The sequence below is a fragment of the Pteropus medius genome, unplaced genomic scaffold (genome assembly GCF_902729225.1).
Source record: "Pteropus medius unplaced genomic scaffold, Ma_sr-lr_union100, whole genome shotgun sequence".
Classification (NCBI taxonomy): domain Eukaryota; kingdom Metazoa; phylum Chordata; class Mammalia; order Chiroptera; family Pteropodidae; genus Pteropus; species Pteropus medius.
The window spans coordinates 5,156,930-5,180,776 of record NW_024352784.1 but is presented as its reverse complement, the minus strand read 5'-3'; the positions used below and the strand labels follow the sequence as shown (position 1 = coordinate 5,180,776).

Sequence of the window (23,847 nt, the reverse complement as noted above, 5' to 3'; positions counted from 1 at the left end):
CCCTGTGTCTACGGCTACCCTATCTGTATCTAATGGGCTCCTGCTGAGGCTGCACATGCCCCACTGTGTCTCATCCAGGTGGCCATGCCACCTGCCTCTGATTCGCTGCTTGACCCAGGTCCTATTTCTCTCCAATTTTGAGCTCAGAGTTTGGCTCTCATTTATTCATTCATTCAAAATATTTTTTAAGCACCGACTATGTACCCAGGAAAATGAATGACTGAAGGAAGAGGGTTCCTGCTCTCTGGAGTTTGTCAGGATTTTAATTTCAAGGTTATCTACTCAAGAATGGAGATGTGCAGGCGCCATGTGGATGCTGAGGGACATGGGGCAGGATGAAGGGAAGGGGGAGAGAGGTGCACCTGTGTTGGGTGGCTCTTGTGTGCCTAGAGCTGAGCTGGGCACATCATCATCTCATTCTACCCTCCTGCTGTGCTTTTAAGGGAGGGTTTGTTTATTTGTGGAACATCTGTCTCCCTGCTCCAGAGCATAGGTGCCCTGGGAACAGGGCACAGGGGCTGTGTTTCCTGCAGGTAAGAACAGTGCCAGGGCCAGAGATTGGTAAAATAAAAGGAAGAAAAGAAAGGAGGTGGTAGGAAAGATGGATGGAAAGAGGAAGAAGGGAAGGATGGAGGGGGAAGGAGAAATTAAAAGCCCCCCTCCACCCACCTCCTTGAGAGGAGTCAGGGCAAGGGTGGTTTAGAATAAAGCAGGCAGAGAGGGCTTCTTGGAAGAGGTGACATTGAGAAGGAAGGATGGAAGGGGTTGCAGTTGGGAGAACTGATGGAAGGCTAGTACAGAAAGAGGGAATAACAGGGCTTGTCCCTGGAGATTTCTGGAATGTGAGGGACTAAATTGGAGTTTAGTTTAGCCCTAAACTGTTGTTTTTCATCTGAGACTGGGAGGGAAACAGACAACTTAAAAAACTTCCCTGTCTCTAGCAGGGCAGGGGCAACATAACTACCTCCTCCCACCCCAAAGGGCAAGAACTCTCTTCTGGGCACTGGAGAGGAGGGCAGAGTGTTGGCCAGAGGAGTGATGGTGATAACGGTAATAATTATAGTACCTTTATCAATTCCCTACTAGGTACCAAGTCTTTATATAGACCTTCAACCTATGGGGTAGATGTCACCCCTATTTTCCAGACTAGGGAAAATATGACTCAGAGAGGATGCTAAACTCACCTGGAGTCACACAGGACTCAGGCGATGTCTGCTTGCTTCTGCATCTGTGCTGTTTCTTCTGCCAGCAGCCTTCCCTTCCTGCCTTCTCTAGAAAAGGCTGGAGAGCATTCAGGTGCTATCTGTGGACTCTTTGGGATCCAGCTACCAGCCCGCTTGGTCAAATTTTTATTAGCCTTTGGCTTTCATATTTCTAGTTTCTTGTATTACCAGAAAATGGCCCATGATCCTTTAAGAAACTCTCCCTTTGTCATAGCTACCTGGTGGCTCCCCTCCTTCCTCGCTCTTCACCCCCTGACAATATCCACAAATATAAAATCATGGCCACAAAAGTGAACCCCTGAATGAGACAGGAGGCTAAAGGAATTGCTGTCTGTCTAGAAGCCTGTGCGAAGTCCAGAGGCTGGGATGGTCAGCCCCCCTCCCTTGCCACTCAGATCTGCCAGACACCACCATGTGTTCTGAGAGCCTGTAGAGGTCCAAGGGAGCCATGCGGGATTTTGAGCCGGGATGCGACAGGAGCACCAGAAGCCTGGGGCTCTCCTCCTTGTTGTGGCTCTGGGCACATCAGTGAGTCTCTGAGCCTGAGTTTCCTGGCCCCAAGTCAAGACTCTTCTCTCCCTTGGGATTCACTTTCTTTATTTGGGAAATGCAGCAGGCCGCACTGTGATCTCTCAGGCTCCACAAATCTGTGAAATGGGGGTGACATTTCCTGTCTTCCTCCTTCCTTCCCCCTCCTGGGCTGTCCTGAGAAGCAGGTGCACTAATGGTGGGTAAACAAACAGGCAATGTTCTGACACAGGGAGGGCTGTTCAATTCTGGCAGAGCAGACAAGCCTGTACACAAATAACTCTGCTACCAGAGAGAATGTGATAAGGGCCCTAGAAACCTCTTTGCTGCCACAGCCACCTGCTCCTCACGCCTCCCTGCTCCCTGATGGCTGTTCTCACACCCAGGAAAGTGGGTCAGAATGTAGGGCGCTATATACCTGAGAGTGAATGCCCCCTTGCATTACTATCAGGGAAAGGGGTAGGGGAAAGTTATGGGGTCTGGGGCATCTCTGTGTCGAAAATACAGTCCCTGCTTCCCCAATCATCCTTCCTTCCCCCAAATACCCATCACTCCCATTGCCTTCTATATGGTCCAAGTTCCTTAACTCAGTATTTAAGACCCTTCTCACCTAGCCCAAGGCCTGGTCCATGGAGGTGCTTCATGACTATCCGGGCAGTGAGTGGACCCTTCTCTGGCCCATCATCCTCTCTGGTGCTCCTCCTAGGCACTCAGACACATTTTAGCTACACCAAGCACCCAGTGGGCTCAGCAGCCTTCTTCAAGCCTCTGCCTGCAGTGCTGTCACCTTTTTACCTCTTGAGTGTTTTTCTGGATCTTTCTCTTTGTTCTCTCCTCCCTTGAAGCCTTTCTTGACTTCCCAGACAGACCACACAATCCCACCTACAAGGTAGAATTGTGAGTGGCTGAAAGTGCGATCTCTGGAGCCAGACTGCCTGGGCTCTAATGTTTAGCTGTGTGACCTTGGGCAAATTACTTAGACTCTCTTTGCCCAAGTTTCTTTATCTGTGAAATGGGGATGATAGTAGTACCTCCATACAAGGTTGTTGGAGGAACAAATGAGTTAATATTTGTGACCCACTTAGAGCAGGAACTGGCACCTGGTTTCCCTCCTGGACGAACTTTCTGATGTTGACTGAAGACCAAATAATATTTGAAGCTCTTCTCACAGTCACTGTATTCGTAATATTTTTCTCCAACATGAATTTTCCGATGCTCACAGAGGAATGCTCTCAAGTCACTGGTAGTGAATCTTCATTTACGGATAGTCTCCCCAGGATGACTTTCTGATATTGAGTAAGACATATTTTGTCTAAATGATTTTCCCTAGGTGGCCCCATTCAGGGGATTGCTGTCCTGTATGAGTTTTCTGATACTGGCTTTATGACTTTGGATAAGTTATTTAGGATCACCGAGTCTTAGGTTTCTTCTCTGAGAAAATGGGAATATTTAGATGGAATAAGATAATATCTTAACCTGTGTGAAGTGCTTAGCACAGCACCTTGCTCCTAGGGAGAACTTAATGCATGCAGGACATCATCCTTGGTGGAGTTCTCTGACTTGGCTATACCATGGTCTTTTGTCGGCAGAGACCAGGAATTATTCATCTTAGTGCCCCCAGAGCCTGGCAGTGGTAGGGGCTGTATAAACATGGGTAAGTAAATAATAAGCTATTGGGTCTAAAGTTGAGCAGAGGCCCGTTTGGATATATCAGTTGTATTCCTGACTCCACCTGATGTGACTGAAACCCTGACCTTATGAAGCATTTTCTAAGCCCAATACCCATTGACCCTGACAGCCAAAGAGAAGTATAGGCAGAAGAGATCTCTGGATCCACTCACCATCACCATCATTTAAACTTCATCCATCCTCACTCCTGACTAATTCTCTTAGAGCATTTGTTTAACAACATTCAGACTGTATTTATTTATTGAACACCTACTGTGCCCCAGGCACCATGCTATGCCCCAGGGATCCAATGTCAATAAAGCAAATAAGATCTCTACTCTTATTGAAGTTGTATAAATGAAGCAGAGCGTGAGTAAACAGACCATTATAAAGTGTGGGAAATGCTGTGAATGGGGACACACTGGGTGTGGGAGTTGGGGGGCATCTGACCTGGACTTGGAGGGTGTCAGGAAGGCTTCCTGGAGAATGAGAAAGCTGAGCAGAAGACAGCACAGGAGTTCTCATAGCTGACCCAGCAGGCCTAGGGAGGGATCCGAGGCATCACAGAGATGTGGAATCTGGACTGTAAAATTATACAACCAGAGGCTCTAACGTCAAAGGATTCAGACTCTAGGATCCATATTTCTCTACTTCACTTATAATATTTTTTGCAGACTCTCCTTTCACCAAGACTTCTTATAAGACATATCTTGTTAAGGAAGTCCTGGCATCTTTGTAATTTATGCTTATTGTACAGAATGGAAAAATAACAGATATAAAGAAGTGAGTAGGTGCATGGAGGGAGTCTCTTTCAACTCCTGTTAATATTTAGGCACGTTTCTTTTCCTTTCATTCATTTTTTGGGGTTTGTTTTTAGTTTTATTTTTTAATTGAAATATAATTTACATACCATGATATTCATAGTTTTAATGTAAAATTTAGTGGTTATAAGTATATTCACAAAGTTGTCTGACCATCACCTCTATTTAATTCCAGAACATTTTTATCACCCCAAATAGAAACTCCTGCCCATTAGCAATCTCTTCTCATTTTCCCTTTCTACAACCTCTGGCAACCACTAATCTACTTTCTGTCTCTAGGTACTTGCCTATTCTGGACATTTCATATAAATGGAATCAAACAATATATGGTCTTTTGTGTCTGGCTTCTTTTACTTAACATAATGTTTTTGAGGTTCATCCATGGTGTAGCATGAATAAGTACTTTATCTCTTTTTGTGGCAGAATACTATTCCATTGTATGTATATACCACATTTTTAAAAAATACATTCATCAATTGATGGACATTTTGGTTGTTTTTTTACCCTTTATGACTATTATGAATAATGCTGCTGTGAACATTTATGTATACAGTTTTGTGCAGACATCTTTTTTTAGTTTTCTTAGGTTATAAACCTAGAAATGGGTCATATGCTAAAACAATGTTTAACTTTTAGAGGAACTACCAAACTTTTTTCCAAAGTGACTCCATCACTTTACATCCCCACCAGTGTGTATGAGGGGTCCAGTTTCTCCACATCCTTGACAACACTTGTTTTTGTCCTTTTTTGATTATAGGGTTATTTGAATAGTAATAGGGTCTTTAAATATCCCGGCTACTAGATCTTATCAGATACATGATTCGAAAACATTTTCTCCATTCTGTGAGTTGTCTTTTCACTTCCTTGAAAGTAATCTTTGGGGCTCAAAAGTTTTTAATTTTGACGAAGTCAGTTTTATCTATTTTTTTTTTTTTAGTTGCCTATGCTTTTTGTGTCACATCTAAGAAACTATTGCCTAATCCAAGGTCATGTTTTCTTTTAAGAGTTTTACAGTTATAGCTCTTACAGTTAGGTCTTTGATCCATTTTGAGTTAATTTTTGTGTATGGTGTGAGGTGGGGTCTAACTTCATTCTTTTGCCTGTGAATATCTAATTGTCCCAGCATCATTTGTTGAAAAGACTGTTTTTTTTCCCCCATTGACTTGTCTTGGTTGAAAAGATTGTTGTTATTGTTTTTTCCCATGGACTTGTCTTGTCTCCTTTGTCAAAAATCAATTGACCATATATATAGGTTTATTTCTGGACTCTCAATTCTCTCCATTGATCTGTATGTTTATCTTTATGTCAGTATCACACAGCCTTGATTACTATAACTTTGTATTAAATTGTGAATTCAGGAGTATGAGTCCTCCAACTTTTTTCTACTTTTTTTTCAAGATTGTTTTGGCCATTCTGGGTCCGTCATATTTCCATATGAATTTTAGGATCAGCCTGTCAATTTCTGTAGAAAAGCCAGCTGGGATTTTGGTAGGGATTGCATTACTTCTGTAGATCAAGTTTAGGAGTATTGCCATCTTAACAACATTAAGTCTTATCATTTTTTTCTTTTGTTATTTATTGAGTATAAATTGATCTCATGCCAAATATATTGTTTTGAATCCTGATTTATTCTGCTTCATATACTACCATAGGCATTTCCTTGTGTTATGAAAGATGCAACCATAATTTTACTGCTATGTAATATTCCATCATTTGGCTCTACCACACAGGATTGTTTGTTGTTGGGTAATCTATCATGGAATGTACTTTGTTCTGGGTTCCTTGTGGTGCAGGCTTCTTCCTACAGGCACAAAATAACAGACACTGGGAGGACTGGTGGCTCACAAAGGAACAGCCAAATATTAGTGTCAAAGTTGATTGACAAGTACCCCATGCTGCAGGTGGGGAATGGAGCTCACTGGAGAAGCCAACATTCTGATTAATGGAGAGCTGACCTGCCAGCCCACCTGGCAGCATCACCTTGATGGGATGGAATCAGGAAATAGGCTACAACAGGCTGCAGACACTGATAGAACATGTTTGTTTTAGGCATGTTTCTCTAGAACAGTGGATTTTTAAAACTAGCAGCATGAAATTAATGTTATAACTCAGTTCACCTAAGGTGGAAAGTTTCACTGAATAATGCCTTTTGTATCAGCCAGGAGAAGCTGGTTTGCTGCAGTAACAAACAACCTTCTATCTCAGTGGCGTAAGAGCTTTCTTTCTTTCTCTTTCATGCTACTTGTCTATCATGTAGCAGGAGTGCCCTGGAATCTAGGTTGCTGGAGGCTGCCCCATTCAGATCACTGCTGGTTTCAGTGGCAGAGGAGAGAGAGTGTGGTAGGCAGAAGAATGGCCCCTCAAAGATATCTACATCCTAATCCTTAGAACCTTTGAATAGATCATAGTACAGTTCAAAGGAGAATTACAGTTGCAGAAGGAATTAAGGTTGCTAATCAATTAACCTTAAAATAGGGGGCCAAATGTATTCATAAGGGTCTTTAAAATTAGAAGAGGGAGGCAGAATAGGTTGGAGTGATGTGATGTGATAAGAACCCAACTTGCTGTTGTGGGCTTTGAAGATGGAGGAAGAGGCCACGAGACAAGGAATGTGGGTGGCCTCTAGAAGCTGGAAAGAGTGAGGAAACAGATTTGCTCCTAGAGCCTTTGGAGAGGAACGTAGCCTGCCAACATCTTGATTTTAATCAAGTGAGGTAGATTTCGAACTTCTGAACTACAGAACTGTAAGATAAATTTATGTTGTTTTAAGCCATTAAGTTTGTGGCCATTTGTTATAGGCTCCATAGAAAACTAATACAAAGGGTATATGGAATCATGTACTAGCTCTTAAATGCTCTGCCTAGAAATGACATGTGGCACTTCTGCTCATATTTCATTGGCCAGAGCAAGCCGCATGGACATGCCTAACTTCATAAGACTAAAGAAATTTGCCCAGCCTTATAGGGGAATGGAGGGTTGGTAAATATAGTAGTATCTATTATACCCTTGCTATCTGCACCTCATGCTTACATCTTCTGTTCTATTCTGTTAAAACAACAACAAAGTGCTGGTGGCAGTTCTTTAAGTTGATTTCATTATCGGCTAATGGGTCATGACCACTAGTTTGAAAATCACTGCTCTATAGATTGCCTTCTGCCCATTCCTCATGGACCACATGACACACCCTAGGCAGAGCCGATTGGCTCAGGCGTGGGAACACCTGATCAAAGCTGACCAGTGAAATTCCTCTCCTGGGAATTTGGAATTGGGCCATTCAGCAGTTAACAGTGGGAAGCTCAGCAAGAGGCAGAGTAAAACAGGGTCAGAGTGAGAGTTAGATGCAAGCCAAAATGATGGAGGAACAGAAAAGCCCTGACTAAGCAGACAGAGTTGGTCCACAAGAGACAATGGAGCAGCCGCACAGAGAGCAGTGCAGCTGGGAGAACATGCAGCCCCAGAGGGAGAGGTGGAGAGAGCGAGCAACCGTCTGAGAGGCTGATGGCTTCCCCGTTTCTGGCTCCAGTGCATCCTGCCTGCGCATTCTTCCCGTGAGATTTTTGTCTCCTTATTATACCCCCTCCTCCTTTTCTTAAGTTACCCTTGGTGGGTTTCTGTTCCTTGTCTCCAGTGAGCCTTAATCAGCTAGAACATCACTGGTATTTCTCTTACGAGACCCAGTTTTGACTCTGAGAATCAGGCTTGCGGGGCATAGATGGGACTCAGGGGCAAACCAGACCCAGCCATCCCACAACTTGGAAGTTTGGCTTTGACCACAGTCTTGCGTGTTTGCGCTTGCTCTTCAGAGTGGACAGACAGAAGCCATCTGTGTGGCGCTGCACATGTAGGGGTCCCAGTGACCTGGAAGCACCTCCATAGGGGCCTTTTTTCTGACAGCATTGGGGTCAGGAAGCTGGTGGAGTTGCTTAAAGAGGGCTTGGCTGTGGGACAGGGTGGAAAGGATGGAGTAGAGACAGGCAGCCATAGTTTGAGCCTCAATTTCCTCATCTCTGAAATGGCATTGTTGAAGGATCAGCAGTATTCTGGGGAAAATACTTAGAGACAGGACTAAGGCATAACATGCTCTCAGGTCATTGGCAGCTGCTTTTGTTGTTGAGGAAGCCATTAGTATCCCAGCTTCCTGAGGAGTGGTCCCCACTGGGGGCCGATCGAGCTAGCTGACAGGACATTCCCCACCATTGGTCATGCTTTCTGCCTCTAGTCACCCTCACTCTCCTTCTTATCCCTTAATAAATGGCTCTTTCATTCCTTCCTCTTCCCCTCCCCACCCTGCCTTCATTTTCCTTCTTTTCTGTTCCCGATGTTGATAAAAACACCTGCTTTAGGAAAGCAGCAGGGTTGATTGGATATAGAGTATCCAGACTCTGGAAGCAGACAGGCAGTTTGGTTGGGTCTGAATCCTGACTTAGGCCCTTGCTTATTGTGTGTTGCTGGGCAAATTACTACATCTTTCTGAACCACTAGTTCATTTTCTATAAAATGGGGTTCTAATGCCCATTTTATAGTGCTATTAGGAGAAATAATTAATTAGGCACTCAACAAATGCCTCCCTTCCCTGTCTCCCTCCCTTTCTCCCTTCTTGATTATCACTCTTCCCAGCCTGGCTCCCAGCCCCTCTTGTGACCAGGATGCCCTTTGCCCCTCTTAGGGATCTCTGATCTCCTCTGCAGGTCAAGCCCAACTTGGGAGCTGCTGGTTCAAACCATGTGATCTGTATTTTTTTTTTTCTCACTTTAGCAATTATTACACCCCAGCTGACTATGGCATCTTCACACTCCAAACACTGATAAATATTTATGAGGAGGAGAAAAGCTCAGAACTCCTAGGGGAAGTGGGGGAGGGATGTGCCAGGCCCTTCTCTGCAAGACAAGCTCAGAGCCATCAGTGGTCTCTTGTAAGGGGTATATGTGTAAAGGGTATGTAAGGGGTATATGTGGGGGATGGCCGACTCCCACTCCCCTGCTTGGAGGAGCGACTGTCGCTGTGAAACCGTGGTCCTCACCCTGCCTTGCCCTGGATGCCTGCTGGACCTCCCGCCCCTGGGGAAGGATTTGGGCTGTGTGATTCCTCTCGGCAACACGCTGGCCTGCTCCACCGCGCGCTCCGTGTCTTCTCCATCTCTCTCTGCTTGTGACTGTTTCTCTCTCCTTTGCTTTGTTTTTTGTTCATTTGTTTTTTTCATCTCTCATTCCATGTTTTATTTTCACACCTTCTGGGCCATGTCGCTCTCCTGTATTTTCCTTCCTTTCCCTCCCTCCTCTAACACCTTCTCTCATCCCCTGGGTCTCTGTCTCTTTCACTTTCCTTCTCTCCCTCCCAACATTACTCTGAGCATTTCTGAGGCTCGATGGTGGGGTTTCAGGCTCCCAGACCCAGCTGAAGAGAGAGGGTGGAGGGAGCTGCTGGAGATTGCAGTGTGTTCCGGAAGCGTGAGCACTTGGCGGGAGCTGGGGACCACACCTCTGCCTGACTCTGCATCCAGTGCTCTGGTGTGTAGCCACAGGCAAACCCCCTCCCTTTCCTAGGCCTCAGTTTCTCAGTTGATTCCTTCACTAATTCATTCATTCACCCACTCAACTGATAATTTATTGAGTGCTTGCTACCTGTCATTCATTAACACATTTATTGAATACATACTGTGTGCACCCTCCTAGGTACTTGGGGGATACATCAGTGGTCAGGAGAGACAAAGATGCCAGGCCTCGTGGAGCTGACATGTTAGCAGAGTCGACAGGCATAAATGCAATCAGCAATTATGTAGCAGGTTAGAAAGTGGCAAGTGCTGTGGAAAAAGGGAAAGTAGAGTGAGAGAAGGAATGGGAGTGCCGGCTGGGCACGGGGTGAAGCCCCATCATATAAGGCTGGGTAAGCTGATCAAGAGGGCAGGTGCGGGGGGGGGGAGTCCCCAGGGAGAGGACTGCTAGAGCAAAGACTCTGAGGCAAGAATCACCATGGCGTGTTAGAGGAACAGCAAGGAGGCTCTGTGGCTGGAGAAGCGAGAGAGAAAAGTGGGAGATGATGCCAGGAAGTCAAGGAAGCAGGGCAGTCGCACAGGCAAGGCTTGTCCTTTGAGCAAGTGATCTGACTTACATCTTGGAAGATTCCCTCCACCTGCTGGTTGAAGAATAGACTAAGGGGGCCGTGACCGGAGCCCTGAAGAGCTGTAATGGCAATAATGGTGGCTTTGGAGTGGGTAGTGATGGAACTGGTGGGATCTTATTATGCCAGGCACTGTTCCAGCTCTCAAGGCTTGGACAGTGCCTGAAAATCGCCCCTTGTCCTCAGTTCTGCTGAGGAATGGCCTGCAAGAGTCTTCCCTGGGGGGGATATGCTAACCCCAAACTTCCTTTTCTTTCTTTCCACAGGGTGTTCAAGAAGGCAAGCCCAAATGGGAAGGTGAGTGTACAACAGCTGCGCCCTGGCTCCTCCCTAACCCCAGACTCTTGTTCTCTCTTGAACGTGTCTACTGACCATGCAGGACTCCGCACACCTCCTTCTGAGGTCCTTAGGAAGCCTTGACCACAGATGGTGGGGTCCTCTCACGAGAGTTTTTGTCCTAGGGGACAGAGCATGGTACAGCTCCCTTGGACTTTAGGAGCCTCTGCTCCTATCACAGAGAGGGTTCAGTGTGCGTGCAGTAATTAGATCAATGCCACGGGCCTCAGGGGCACTGCTTGCCCTGGTGTCAGAGGCCTGGGAGCCTCTTTGCTGAACTCTGGCTTCATCTAGTCATTAGGGACAGCTCCCAGAGCCTGTCCTGCTTCCTCTCTTTCCACAGGCCCCAGGCTCCCTCCTGCTTTCCTCTCAGTTCAGCAAATAGATATTACCAACATCATTCATGTCAGGTCCCAGAGGGTGGGTAGGGATTGGGGTAGGGTGTACTCGGATAAGTAAGGCACAGCCTGTGCCACATACAGCCAGATGAGGCAGGCAGACGTGGCACCTGACCATTTCTCAGAGACAGAAGTACCCTACCCCCCATATTAAAGAAGTGTGTTCACCACGTGAAAAAAAAAAAAAGAAAGAAACCGATCATTCCAATGTAAAGTGGCAGGGGTGAGATAAAGGGCTGCCCAGGGCCTGCAGGACACAGCCTGGTGGTCAGGGACAGCTGCCCCTAGGAGGCACGTGTTTTCAGGCAAGGCAGGGTGAAAAGGGGCATTCCGGGCAAGCACTTAAATCCTAGGGAGTGTGTCGGGGGTCATGGCAGTTGTGTCTGAGCGCCAAGAGGGAGCCTGAGGGTGTGGAGGCTGAGGCAGGGAGGCTACAGGCTGGGTCCTAGGGAGTCCTGTGGCAGGCTTAGGAGCATGGGCTTCTGGTCTGGGCTGGCAAATGGCACCTCGTGTGCTCCCACAGCAGATATTACCAGTCACCTTTCCTGCTGAGCCAGGATTCCATCCTAGATTCTTTCTCAGCCCAGGGCCCGAGGCAGCTCGGACCAATCGATCAGAGTTGGCATTTAGAATGAAACCCATTTGTCATCGTACCTCTGGGCACTGAGGAACCATTAAAGGGTTTTCAAATTGGGATAGCATCGTTGGATTTACATTTTAGGATGGCCGGTCTGGCTAAGGGGGAGCGTGAGGCTGCAAGCAGCAGACCATGGAGGGGCTGGTGTGCAGTTCAGGCAAGAGTGGCTGTGGGGCCTGAGAGGAGGGGATGGACTGAGAACCGTGAGGGAGCGAGACTCATCGGGATTTAAGAGGATCGTGGAGGAGCAGAAAGTGTCTAGGATGACCCTCAGGGATTCTAGCTCAGGGTCTTCTCTGAAGGCTGGCTACCATGTTAGGCCTTAGCTCTGGATTTCTCACGGCTCAGAAAACCGGCCCTTACATGACTCGATTTCTGCCAGACTTCACAGAACTCAATGTCCAGGGTGCCACACCTCTGTCCCTGCCCTCGATTTCCCTGTCCTCTTGGAGGTTTGCCCAGCACTCGCATTCAACAGACCTCTTTGCCACTGTTGCTGCTCCACCCTTAGTGGTGCTTGGAGCGAAGATAACTCCAGGCCTCCGTCCTCATCTGTCAAATGGGAACAATAGCAGCTTCTTCACAGGTGCTTCCAAAATGGTACCAGGGTTTGTCATTCTTAGTATTAGGGCTGGGGCTTGGGTCCAAGACCAGTTAGAATTTCGATGAGGGTTAGGGATGGGTCTAGGAGTTTCAGAGGCAGCTTCCAAGGTTTTCTCCAGGTCAGGGACCAGACACTTTTTAGGGGTGTGTTCTCTGGGCCCACAGCTGCTAACGCCCCTGTGCCTTTCCTCCCAGCTCACCGTCTATCTGGGAAAGCGAGACTTTGTGGACCACATCGACCTCGTGGACCCTGTGGGTGAGTTTACAGAAGCCAGGGAGGAAAGGACAGGGGAAGCGGGGCAGGCCAGGCCCCTTGAAGGTGCAGTTTCCAACCCATTGGCCTATTAAGGATAGCAGCAGAGTGGTACAGAGACTGGGGGAAGGGCAGGAACAGGAGGAACCAGCTTTACCAGTACACCAGCACCCCAGGAGCTATTCAGCACGGGTTCACAGAGCACCTACTTCATGCGAGGCCCTTTGCTGGGCTCTGGAGGGCCTAGAGAGCTCTGGGGCCTTGTCCAGAGTTGATCAAATAACCCACAGTGAGAAATATATTTTTCATCCTAACATTGAGCTAATTATGTCTTCCCAATGCTTAACTATCCCCATGGTTCCACTTCAAGCTCAGGGGCAAATCCAAGCCCCCTGATCTCATTGACACTTAAAAGTAAGACCTGGCCCTTCTTCCTCCACCATCCACCAGGATCTTCCCTCCCAAGCCTCAGAGCCACGATCTTTCTGCTGCCTGCCTTGTTGCTGCCCCTTCGTCATCTAATTGACAACTCTTACTTGCCCTTTAAGGCCTGATTTCCAGCCTTCTTCCCCCGGGGAGCCTTCCCTGACACCCTTGTTTGGGGGAGTGCCCTCACTGGGATGCCCTCTGCACTGATTTTCCACTGAGCCCCTGGTGCCCAGTCACAGAGGGAAAACTCACAGTAAAAAGAGGGAAGATGCATGGCAGGCTTTGGGGATGGGTGGACACTCCCCTGACTAGCTGTCCTTGGACATGCCCAGCTTTGAGATAGGACCGAGAGCCCTCGGGGGACTCACTTCCAGACATGGTCTCTGAGATTCCCTGAGAGGTCAGCTGTGGAGGACAGTATGGGGTGGGGAGTGTTCGGGTGTGGGCAGAGAGAGAATTTTGCTTGTTCAATGCATATGGCTGGGTTGAGTTTGGCCAGAGATGACTGGGGATGTCAGGCAAGGGGGTGACTCTAAGCCAGTATTTCCAGCCTCCTGGATTCTAGGCAGAGAAAATGTCCTTTGTGTCTGGTTGGACTCTACTCCCAAGGCCAAGCCTTGGGACATTCTCTGTGGTGTCACGTGTGCCAGGCACTGCCTAACACTTTATACATATTAACTCATTCAGTCCTCACAGGAGCCTTATGACGTAGTTACTACAGGCTCACAACCCCTGACCTGCAAATCCCAAATCCAAAAAGCTTTGAAAGCCTAAAATTGTTCATAAGTTTAACACAGGATTTATTTAGTAGCAAACCTGATCTGAAAGGGTAGTAGGCTATTTATGCCTTGATTAGCCTCTTAGAGAAAATATTCACATTTCCCGGTAGAGATATCAATGGGTTTCATCACAGGGTGCTGCCCAGACCCTGCAGTGTGATACAGAATATACGGAAGAGGTACTGTATAGCCTTTCTATAATTCAAAACTTTTAAATTCCAAAGTATACCTAATAATAGGGGTTTTGGACCCATATTATTATTCTTATTAACAGATGAAGAAACAGAGAAGTTAAGTAACCTGCCTAAAGTCACCAGCTGAGTCCATAAGGCCAGCCTGGGGCTGGGGGGTGGGGTATGGTGGTGCCATCTGCTCTGTGAGAGCCTCCCCATTTCTCTCCTGGTGCTTTTGGACAGAGAGATGGTTGGGTTTGGGTTTGGCTTGGTGCTTGGGGCTTAGGAGTTTGACAGGTCAGATTGGGAGCATCTGCTCAACTCTTTGCCCTTCCTCCAGATGGTGTGGTCCTGGTGGATCCTGAGTATCTCAAGGAGAGGAGAGGTGAGGCCCCCCACCCCCCAGCCTGTCCCGGGGCCTCCTCTTCCCCCTCCAGCCTTCATCCAGCCTAGGACCTCCCTGACCCCCAGGCAGGACAGCTGCCAATCTTATTGCCTCTCCCTGCCCATCCCCACTGGTTTTACTCCCATAACCCCAACTGCACATCAGACCCGGTGCCCTGGCCTCCTCCGGCCTGGGGCAGCCCTGCTGCCCATGACCACTTGGGAGAATCATTTCAATGCCCTGAGCGCTTTCACATCAATATCTCATGACGATCCCAAGACTGGGTAGCAAACAAGGCAGAAGTGAGAGTCTTGTTTTACAGAAGAGAAAATTGATTGCTGAGAGGTGAAGGGATTGCCCAAGGTCAGCAGGAAGACAGGAGGCAGGGGTCGGGCTGGGACAAGGCCTCGTGCCTTCCAGACACCGTCCGGCACTTGTTTCCCTTTCTCTCTGCTCTCTCCAACCATGCTTCTTCTCCAGGCCCGCTCCCCAGTTCTGCCACCCTACTCCAGCTCCCACCAACCCTGTCCCCATCTCACATCCTCTGGGCTGGAGTATAGGGTGGAAGACAGAAATGATCCAGCAGTCAGCCCCACCTCCTCCTAGGGGCCAGGCTGTGGGGGGCTCTTCTAAGTATCTAACATCTCTGTCCGAAGGGCAGTGCAGCCCTCCCCACGGGAACTTTGGGACAGACCCGTGGCTTCCAGTTGAACCAATCTCAGGGCTACAGCTTGTGCTCTGGGGGGCTTGTTTGCTGCCCTCCCAGGCCCTTCCTCAGTGCCCCCTGCTTCCACAGTCTATGTGACACTGACCTGCGCCTTCCGCTATGGTCGAGAGGACCTGGATGTCCTGGGCCTGACCTTTCGCAAGGACCTGTTTGTGGCCAATGTGCAGTCCTTCCCACCGGCCCCCGAGGACAAGAAGCCCCTGACACGGCTGCAGGAACGCCTCATCAAGAAGCTGGGCGAGCACGCCTACCCTTTCACCTTTGAGGTCAGGGACTGCTGGCCCCTGGGACCCCATTCCAGAAGCACCACCTATAGGAAGCCCTCTGGGCAGGCACATGGGGGCAGCTGGGGCAGCTGCTAAACGTCACCCAGTTTCCCAATGTAGGTTGAAACCCGGGGCATTGTCACTTACGCTGCCTGGTAAGTGTCTCTTCTCTGGCTTATGCTAGGGATGTCACCGTTACCTCTGAGCCACTCTTCAGACCCTCCTGAGTCCAGGTCCTTGGTGGGAGAAAGGGGGATCCAGGGGTCTGCAGAGAAAGAAGGAGCCCTTTCCTGTTCCTGGGTCACTGTGAGGCTGTCTCCTCCCTCAGACTGGCTGTCCACTTGTCCGGCTTCAGCCCAGCTTACAAATGAGGGGTGGCGAGTAGATTTCCCTGCTTTGCCACCTTTCCATTTGGAGACTCCAAGATTCTGGGTTTTAAAATGTCCTGTTTCTCAGACTCTGAGTCAGTGAGATCCCCTTGCTCTCTGGGAGGGTTAGAGAAGGGGAGAGGGTACGGATATCCTCTCCATTGTGGGTGTACGGGTTTCTTATAGTGGCATTTAAACCCTCCAATTAAAACACAAATTGATTACCCCACAGTTCTGGAGTTCAGAAGCAAAAAACAAGTCTCATGGGGCTAAAACCAGGGTGCCAGCAGGGCTGCGTTCTTTCTGATGGCTCTCGGGGAAAATTTGTGTCCTTGCCTTTTTCAGCTCCTAGAGACCAATCACATTCCTTGACTCGCAGCCTACCCCCTAACCCCCATCTTCAAAGTCAGCAATGGCCTGTGAGTCTTTCTCATATCCCATCACTCTGACGCTGACTCTTCTGCTTTTTGCTTTCACTGTTAAGGACCCTTGTGATTATATCTGGCCCTTCTGGATCATCCAGGATAATCTCCTCATCACAACTGTAAAGTCTCTAATCACACCTGCAAAGTCCCTTTTGGCCTGTAAGGTAGCATAGTCACAGGTTTTCGGGATTAGGATGTGAACATCTTTGCGGGGGTGGGGAGGGAGCATTATTCCATCCACAACAGTAGACATCATGGAAAGGTCTTTTTCAACTGTTGTTTTGTGAGGATTGGGCTAGGCTAAACCCTTTAGAAAAATATTGAAGTCCTTGGCTTTAGTAGAGGGGCCTGTGGGGCATGGCTTTGGCATGGTCTGATGGGGGAGACATAGTCTGTCCTCTGGAGCCCTCCGTCTGATGGAAGAGATGTGCCTGTCCTTAGGGGCCCCTGATCTGATGAATGTGGGGATGGTGGGGTGGGATATAAGGGCAGGTCTGTGGTGAACGTGACAGGAGGCTTATTCTGTCTGTCCTCTTTAACAGATCCCTCCAAACCTTCCATGCTCTGTGACATTGCAGCCGGGGCCTGAAGACACAGGGAAGGTGGGTCACTCCAAAGGGAACATCTTTCTGAATGCAGGACAGTTGTGTCCCCAGGTCCCTGGCTTTCTCTGTAGGAGATGATGGAACCCTCCCCGTAGAAGCCTCCTTGTGTCTAGGCCAGTCCAATCCCACCTAAGATAAGCAGTCTCTTCTCAGACAGGAAGCAGATACGGTGGCATCTTCACCCCACATTTCAGTTATGTGTCAAGGTGCCAGGCTCTCCTGAGTCACTCTCGCTGACCTTGGTGTTGGCTGCAACACGACCAAACTGTTCTCTGGACTATTATCTAGCCTCACACTTGGTGTGGAAATGCAATCATCTCACAGGTGGGGAAACCGAGACTCAGAGAGAGGTGACACCACCAGCATCACAGGCCTCAGATCTCTGAGCCCCAGTTTTCTTATTCGTAAAATGGAGATAATAGAACGTGCCTCCTTGTTTGGTGGGGAGGATGGAGTGAGATGCTGAAGCATCGCACCAGTTCAGGGTATGCACCCGGGAGATCCTCCCAAACGGGGCTGCTGAGTCACCTGTTGCTATGTCTTGGCGGCTGCCTTGGTGAGGATGGTCACCCAGATAAGGCAGGAGTCTGGAGAGTGGAGCCCGGTTAGGGTGGTTTTGGATGTCCCATGTTGGGGGAGCTGGGGAGCAGCTCTGTGGGACAGTCAGATGGGAGAGGCAGCTGTAGAAGGAGGCAGCACAGCCCTGAGACCTAGCACGGGGCTCCTGAGTCAGACTGAGAGGCTATCAGGCAGTGGGAGCTTGGGGTTCCCTCCAGCATCTTCGTTTGTAAAACGAAAGAGTGGCTGACCATGGTCTTGGGATCCTGCCCACTCCAAGGCCCTGTGGTCAGTGACCCCTTCCCCACAGGCCTGTGGTGTGGACTATGAAGTCAAAGCCTTCTGTGCGGAGAACCTGGAGGAAAAGATCCACAAGCGGTGAGAAGGGTGCAGCTTCCGGCCTGGGCGTGGGCTGCCTGCTGACAGAGGAAGGGAGACAGGCCAGGCAGAGTCAGAAGAAGAGATAAATAACAAACCTGGAAGTGTTCCAGTGGGGAGGCCCACATTCTAGCCTTGGGAGCTCTGAGAAGGGCACTCTGGAAGACTGGCAGGTCGTGGAGGGCTTCCTGGGGGAGGTGGCTCAATTGCCCTGGCTCAGGCCTCAGCATTTTTTCCTTTATACCACTGTACCTGCTTCCCGCATCTCCCTGCCTCTGGTTTTGTCCCCTCCAGACTGCATGTCTTTTTGCTTTGTTTGGGGAAAACCCCGAAATTCAGATTGTTTTTAATAGTGACCAAGTTCTTTCCAGGCCATCCTGGAGTCCCATTTCCCAGTTCTCCTCCTGGGAGGCCAGCAGCAGCAGGTGGTGAGGAAGGGGGAGGCAGGGATCAGTGGAGGTTTCTAAGCAAGGGAGGGAAGTAGAGAAAGTGAGCCCACGCAGGAGAGAGTGAGGGGGAGTGATCTCCTGGAGAGGCACAGCCCTGGGCAGACAGAGAGCCCAAGCTGGAAGCCCAAAACAACTGTCCCTGACTCCTGGGGTGAAGTACTCAGCCCCCCTCTCATGCTTGCCTCAGAGTCCAACTCAAACGCACCCTGCCTGGAACAGGTCCTACAGGAGGTTGACTGAGGGCCCCGCTACTTCTTAGGAAGTGGGCTGAGTTTGCCACCTGGTGGCTATAGCATGTACTTCGGTCATCTCTCTCCCCAACCTGGACTGCTCACGTGTATGGGGAGATTGGACCCCTCACCCTTGCTTCTCTGTCCCCTTTTTCTTCTTAAAGCCCAAGACCAGGAGAAAGGAGGGGGTTGTGGGGGTGGAGCTTGATCAGAGCAAGGAAGAGGAGCAACACCGAGAGCCACAACCTTCACCTCTTCACCAATGGGATATTTTAAGTCCATACCAGAATTTCTACTAATAATGATATAGCAACAATTATTTATCGAGTACACTGTAAGTGCTGGACACTATGCAAAGTGATGGCCATGTGTGAGCTAATTGAATCCCCATAACTACCCTAAGAAGTTGGTCCTGCCACTGTGACCGTTTTACAGATGAGGACCCAAGACACAGAGGGGAGAACTAGGCCTTTAACCCTGGCTGTCTGGTTCCAGGGAATGGAGGCGACTCATCTAAGCGATGAAGATGCCAGCACACCCAGCATGCCACAGAGACTGCCTCGCTGGGTCCCCGTCTTACAATCCTTGTGTCCTTGTTTCCTCCCTGAGCACCCCCATCACCTTCATTAAGCCCCATCTCATCTCTGGGTTTCATCTCTCACTGAGTCTTTATCCTCTTCATTGGCCTTCATCCCCCTGACCAAATCTATGCCCCTTCACTGAACCTGTCACCTCTCCGATTCCCCATTTCTTCATGGGGCTCTTGTCCCCTCTGCATATTTTTACTTAATAGATATTTAGCAAGCATTTGTTAGGTGGCAGGCACTGTCACGGGTGCTGGGAATACAGCAATGAACAATTTAGACAAAAATTTCTGTCCTCAAGGAGCTTACAGTGTCAGGTGACACAAGAGATGCAGGAAGTAAAGACTTAGTCCCTTTCTTACCATCCTGCTGGCCACCAAGACACAGACCCACGTGAAGTGCTGCCAGGGAGTGGTTCAGCTCTGATGCTGTGGGAGTTCAGACCAGGAGAGGATCCAAGTGGGCAGACCCAGGAAGGTTTCCTGGAAGAGGAGGCATTTAGCTGGGCCTTGAAGAAGGAAGGAAATAAGGACAGAAGCACTAGGAGGAGGGTTTTATAGGAAGGGGGCCCAATGCAAGTGAAGCCTCGGAGATAAGACTAGGTAGACCATCAAAGATGGTAGTGAGGAAGTGAGGGTAGCTGGGGACAGAATGGGAGAGGATAGAGTTGGGCCAGTTGGACACAAGGCCCCTATGCCAACCTCTGCAATTTATACTAGATTCTAAGGCCATGGGGAGCCACGGCAGTCCCTTGAGCAGGGGAGGGTTGTAAGGATTGCAAGGAAAGAGGATGGAGGCAGGCGACTCTAGTCATCTTCCCTTCTGCCCATCTCCATTAGGAATTCTGTGCGCCTGGTTATCAGGAAGGTTCAGTATGCCCCAGAGAGGCCTGGCCCCCAGCCCACAGCTGAGACTACCAGGCAGTTCCTGATGTCAGACAAGCCTCTGCATCTAGAGGCCTCCCTGGATAAGGAGGTAAGAGGCTTGGACTTGGTGGGGGCGGGGTGGGGGCTGCTCAACCCGGGCAGGGACCTCAGATCCCAGCTCTCTCATGGCCTCAGGATTTCTTGGGTAGGAGCTTCTGCCCCCAGCCCTAGGACCACAGAGCTCAGGAGACCTGAGCTTCTCTTGGAGGATTCAGGGAAGCCTCTTGGGACCTAAAGGCATAGCAGAGGCAGACATGAGCCCAAAGGATGAGACCGACTTCAGAAGTCAGTATGGCTCCTGAAGGGTCCTGAGTTCTCGCCATCTCCCTGCACCATCATCCCCTCTTGAGCTGTGGACACTCTTTCTTCCTCTCAGGAGACAGCTGAAGGCAAGTGCTTGGGGCAAGATGTGAGTTGAGGCCCTTCAGTGGAGATTCAAAGCTGGTTCCCTCAGTGAAGCAGCCAGCCCTTTCCCACCTCTCTCCTGCTCCTTCTAGACCCTCCTGTATCTAAAACTCCAGGCAGCTAGAGCTGGCAAAGACTCGATATGTCACTTAATCCAACTTCCCTATGTACAGAGGGGAAAACTGAGGCTTAGGTAACCTGTCCAAGGCCACACCACTCTCATCCTCATTATCATTGTTATTATTATTGTTATCACTATTTCCAGTGACCATGCCAGGACTAGAGCCCAGGAATATCACCTTCTAATTCAATTATCTTTCAAGGTCCCCCAGAGGAACTGAAGTCTAACATACCTGGTGGCTTAGCATCAGTGGGAAGTGGCTGATGATCTTGGGGCCAGTGTCAGAGTGGCCAAGGTCTGGGGAATCCCACGAGATGCATGTGAGGCCTCTTCTCTTGCCTCCTCTCTAGAGCTTTGGTATCTTTCCATCCAACCCTTGTCCCTTCTTACACCTCCCAGATCTATTACCACGGAGAACCCATCAGCGTCAATGTTCATGTCACCAACAACACCAACAAGACAGTGAAGAAGATCAAGATCTCGGGTATCCGGGGAAGAGGCCAGACCAGGGGGTGGGCAAGAAGGAATCCTCCCAAGAATAGGGAGTAGCTGAAGGCTCTCTCCTTGTTAATAACCTTGTAAATAAACTACTGGCCTGCAGGGAAGCCCAGGGCCTGCTCTAAACCAAAGGGTAAGGCTTTTGAGGCTGGTAACACAGGCTGCTTATTGGCCAGGTAATGAGTTTACTCACCTCCTCTGAGGTTGCCTGAGTTGCCTGGGCAAAGCTGTCCTTGAGGGAAAGATTTTTGGTTATGGAAGGGAATGAGTGTGTTTGGGCTGCCCTTTAAGTGGAAGATGGGGGTGGTCTCCTGCAGAAGCACCCAGTGGACTCTGGCCATTGCCTGGGGCTGAACTGCCCCAACTCGGGAGAGCCAGGAGTGCCTGGGAGCTGCACCCGTGGCTCATACCACCTTGTTTCCCATTTCCTCCCCAGTGCGCCAGTATGCGGACATCTGCCTTTTCAACACAGCCCAGTACAAGTGCCCCGTGGCCATGGAAGAGGCTGAGTAAGTGAGCACAAATCCAGCCTTGGGCGTGTGGGATTGAATGGAGAAAAGAGAGAGCCCGGGTCCAGTTGCAGGCCCAGATGGCTCTTCTTCACCTGGAGGGGGTGGGCCTCAGACTTCCTTGCCACTTGCAGTGGATAATCCTGAACAGTCTTCTAGAAAACATCCACTTGATTTAGCTGCAAGACAAGGCATGCTACATTCAAGGAAAAAAAACAAACAAACCATTAATATCAGAATGACAAAATAAGAGCTAATGAATCCAAGGGTACTGGGGTCACAATTACACCGCATCAGAAACCTAGATTAAAGGAAGATACTTTGCTCTGAGCTTCCTGGCAGCCAAGGCGAAAAGGAACACAGCTTTTCTTGTCTGATAAAGGAATAATCTAGCTCATTAGGTAAAAGGGGTTGTGTGGGAGGGCAGACAATAATTTTTTTAAAAATCTGGGTTTGAGGAGAGTTACTCTGATTGAGCATGGAACTTTGTCCCAAACTTGTTAGCAGCTAAGGGAAGAGGAGAGATCTCAAGTGAAATATGTTTTCTCACCTAAAGGAAGTAGATGCTCCTACTATAAAACATACCTATTTTTTCTCCTGGCCCTGCAAATAATTTTGGGGGGCAGTTGCATTTCAGTTAATTTTTCTGTAAGTGTGTCCATTTACATGTAATAGCAGTGAGTATTTTTGCAACTTAAAAATATTTTTTAAATGTTACTATGTGGTCTTTGAGATGTTCTGGCTGGGCTGCGTTGGCTCTGGGTGGGGGCAGGGGCATGTCTACACCTGCCTCCCTTCCTCCCAGTGACACAGTGGCACCCAGCTCAACATTCTGCAAGGTCTATACGTTGACCCCCTTCCTGGCCAACAATCGAGAGAAGCGGGGCCTCGCCCTGGATGGGAAGCTCAAGCACGAAGACACGAATTTGGCTTCCAGCACCCTGTGAGGACCTGCCCTCCCTGGTCCCAGGCTCTTGGATGCTCACCTGGCCCCCAGTGGATCCACACCTACCTTGGTCCCACCACTGCCAGCACAAGGCCTGGGTTACCCTCTTCCCAGGTGTTGTCCAGGGCCCATCCTCAGGAGGTTGAATTGCCCGGAAATTTACCTTTACTCCCACCGCTATCCAGGGGTGACCTAGAGAACAAGATGGACCCCTAGACCCAGCTCCCTTAGTCAGTGCTGGGCTCTGCTGTCAGATGTGAGAGTGTACCTCAAAGGCACCCCGGGGATCCCAGAGACATATGATCCTTCCTTCTCCATGGTCATCACTGACTCTCTGAAAAGACCTGGGGGTATGGGGAACTGTCTTGCCTTTCCCACTGGAATCTGGCCCTTCAGTGGGGCTCAGGCCTGCCTCTGCAGCACCCCTGCTCAGGACTCCCAACATGCACCCTGTGCTCCAGCCCTAACAATGTTTCACCACCCTCTGCACATGGTGGCCACTCACCTCTGAGCATTTGCCCTCTCCTTCCACCGTGGCTCAAATCTTACTTGTCTCCAAGACCCGGTTGAAGACCTGCAGGGTCATCATTGATACTCTGGCCCCTCCCCTGCCACTGACTCCCCAAATCCCTATCTGGCTCTTTCTGCCCCATGGGTTGCTGAGCAATGAGAGGAGCAGAGTCCATTCATTGGAGAGCAGGAGGAGCCTGCTGCCCCTCTCAGCACCGTGGGGACTCAGGCCCAGGGAAGAATGGGGCTTCCCAGGGCTGCACAGCCTGATATGGAACCCAGGGCTCAGAGCTCCCGCCCCCTCAGGGCAGAGCTTACTGTTCTTACACACTGCTCCCTGTTTGCTCATGGCTGAACAGCCCAGGAGAGGGATGGATGGCCCCTGCCCCCTCACCGCACCTCACCCCAGCCATGTCTCATCCACCCAGTGAGCTCCCGTGAACCAGCTCCCCTATGTCGCCTTGCAGGTTGAGGGAAGGAGCCAACAGAGAGATCCTGGGCATCATTGTTTCCTACAAAGTGAAAGTGAAGCTGGTGGTGTCGCGGGGTGGGTAAGTGCTCCAGCCTGGCCCAGGACCCCGAAGTGCTGAGGGGTTGCCCCTGACCACTCACAGCCTGCTGCCCCGTTCCATTTGCCGGACCTTTAGCTGCATCCACCTTGAGGGTGAACCAAGCTTGAGGACTGCCTGTTCCTGCTCTTCTTCCTTCCTGCTTCTTTCTCCTCCTCTGTGCCCTTCCCCTCTCCAGTTTCACAGGCCTTCAGCCCCACCTTGCCCATCTCATCTCTCCTTCCTCCTCCCCCTTCTCTTCCCTCTCCTCGCTCTGGGAACATGGGTGGGGAGACTTCCTCAGAGTCTAAGCTGTGTGGTCTCCAGGGTGTTCTGTGCCCCTCATCACAACTTGGGGTACAGCAGCAACCCCCACTTATACTCATGCTGATCTGCTAGAGAAATGGCTAAAGGGGCTGAGAATCTCATAGTTGGATTGGGGAT

General features: G+C 49.6%; 1 protein-coding gene across 5 annotated transcripts in view; it reads left to right on the top strand.

Moving 5' to 3' along the window:
• ARRB1 (arrestin beta 1) overlaps positions 1-23,847 on the top strand; it is a 67,746-nt gene that overhangs the window by 35,863 nt on the left and 8,036 nt on the right. For 3 of the 5 annotated variants that reach the window (XM_039848061.1, XM_039848058.1, XM_039848059.1), the window contains exons 2-12: positions 10,624-10,654; positions 12,527-12,587; positions 14,306-14,350; positions 15,147-15,343; positions 16,679-16,738; positions 17,610-17,677; positions 19,780-19,915; positions 20,792-20,876; positions 21,327-21,399; positions 22,205-22,342; positions 23,323-23,406. In XM_039848061.1, coding sequence (XP_039703995.1) covers positions 10,624-10,654; positions 12,527-12,587; positions 14,306-14,350; positions 15,147-15,343; positions 16,679-16,738; positions 17,610-17,677; positions 19,780-19,915; positions 20,792-20,876; positions 21,327-21,399; positions 22,205-22,342; positions 23,323-23,406 — 978 coding nt within the window. Of the gene's footprint in view, positions 1-5,616; positions 7,789-10,623; positions 10,655-12,526; positions 12,588-14,305; positions 14,351-15,146; positions 15,344-16,678; positions 16,739-17,609; positions 17,678-19,779; positions 19,916-20,791; positions 20,877-21,326; positions 21,400-22,204; positions 22,343-23,322; positions 23,407-23,847 lie in introns of those variants that run through there. The other 2 variants (XM_039848057.1, XM_039848060.1) reach the window with 2 other exon arrangements.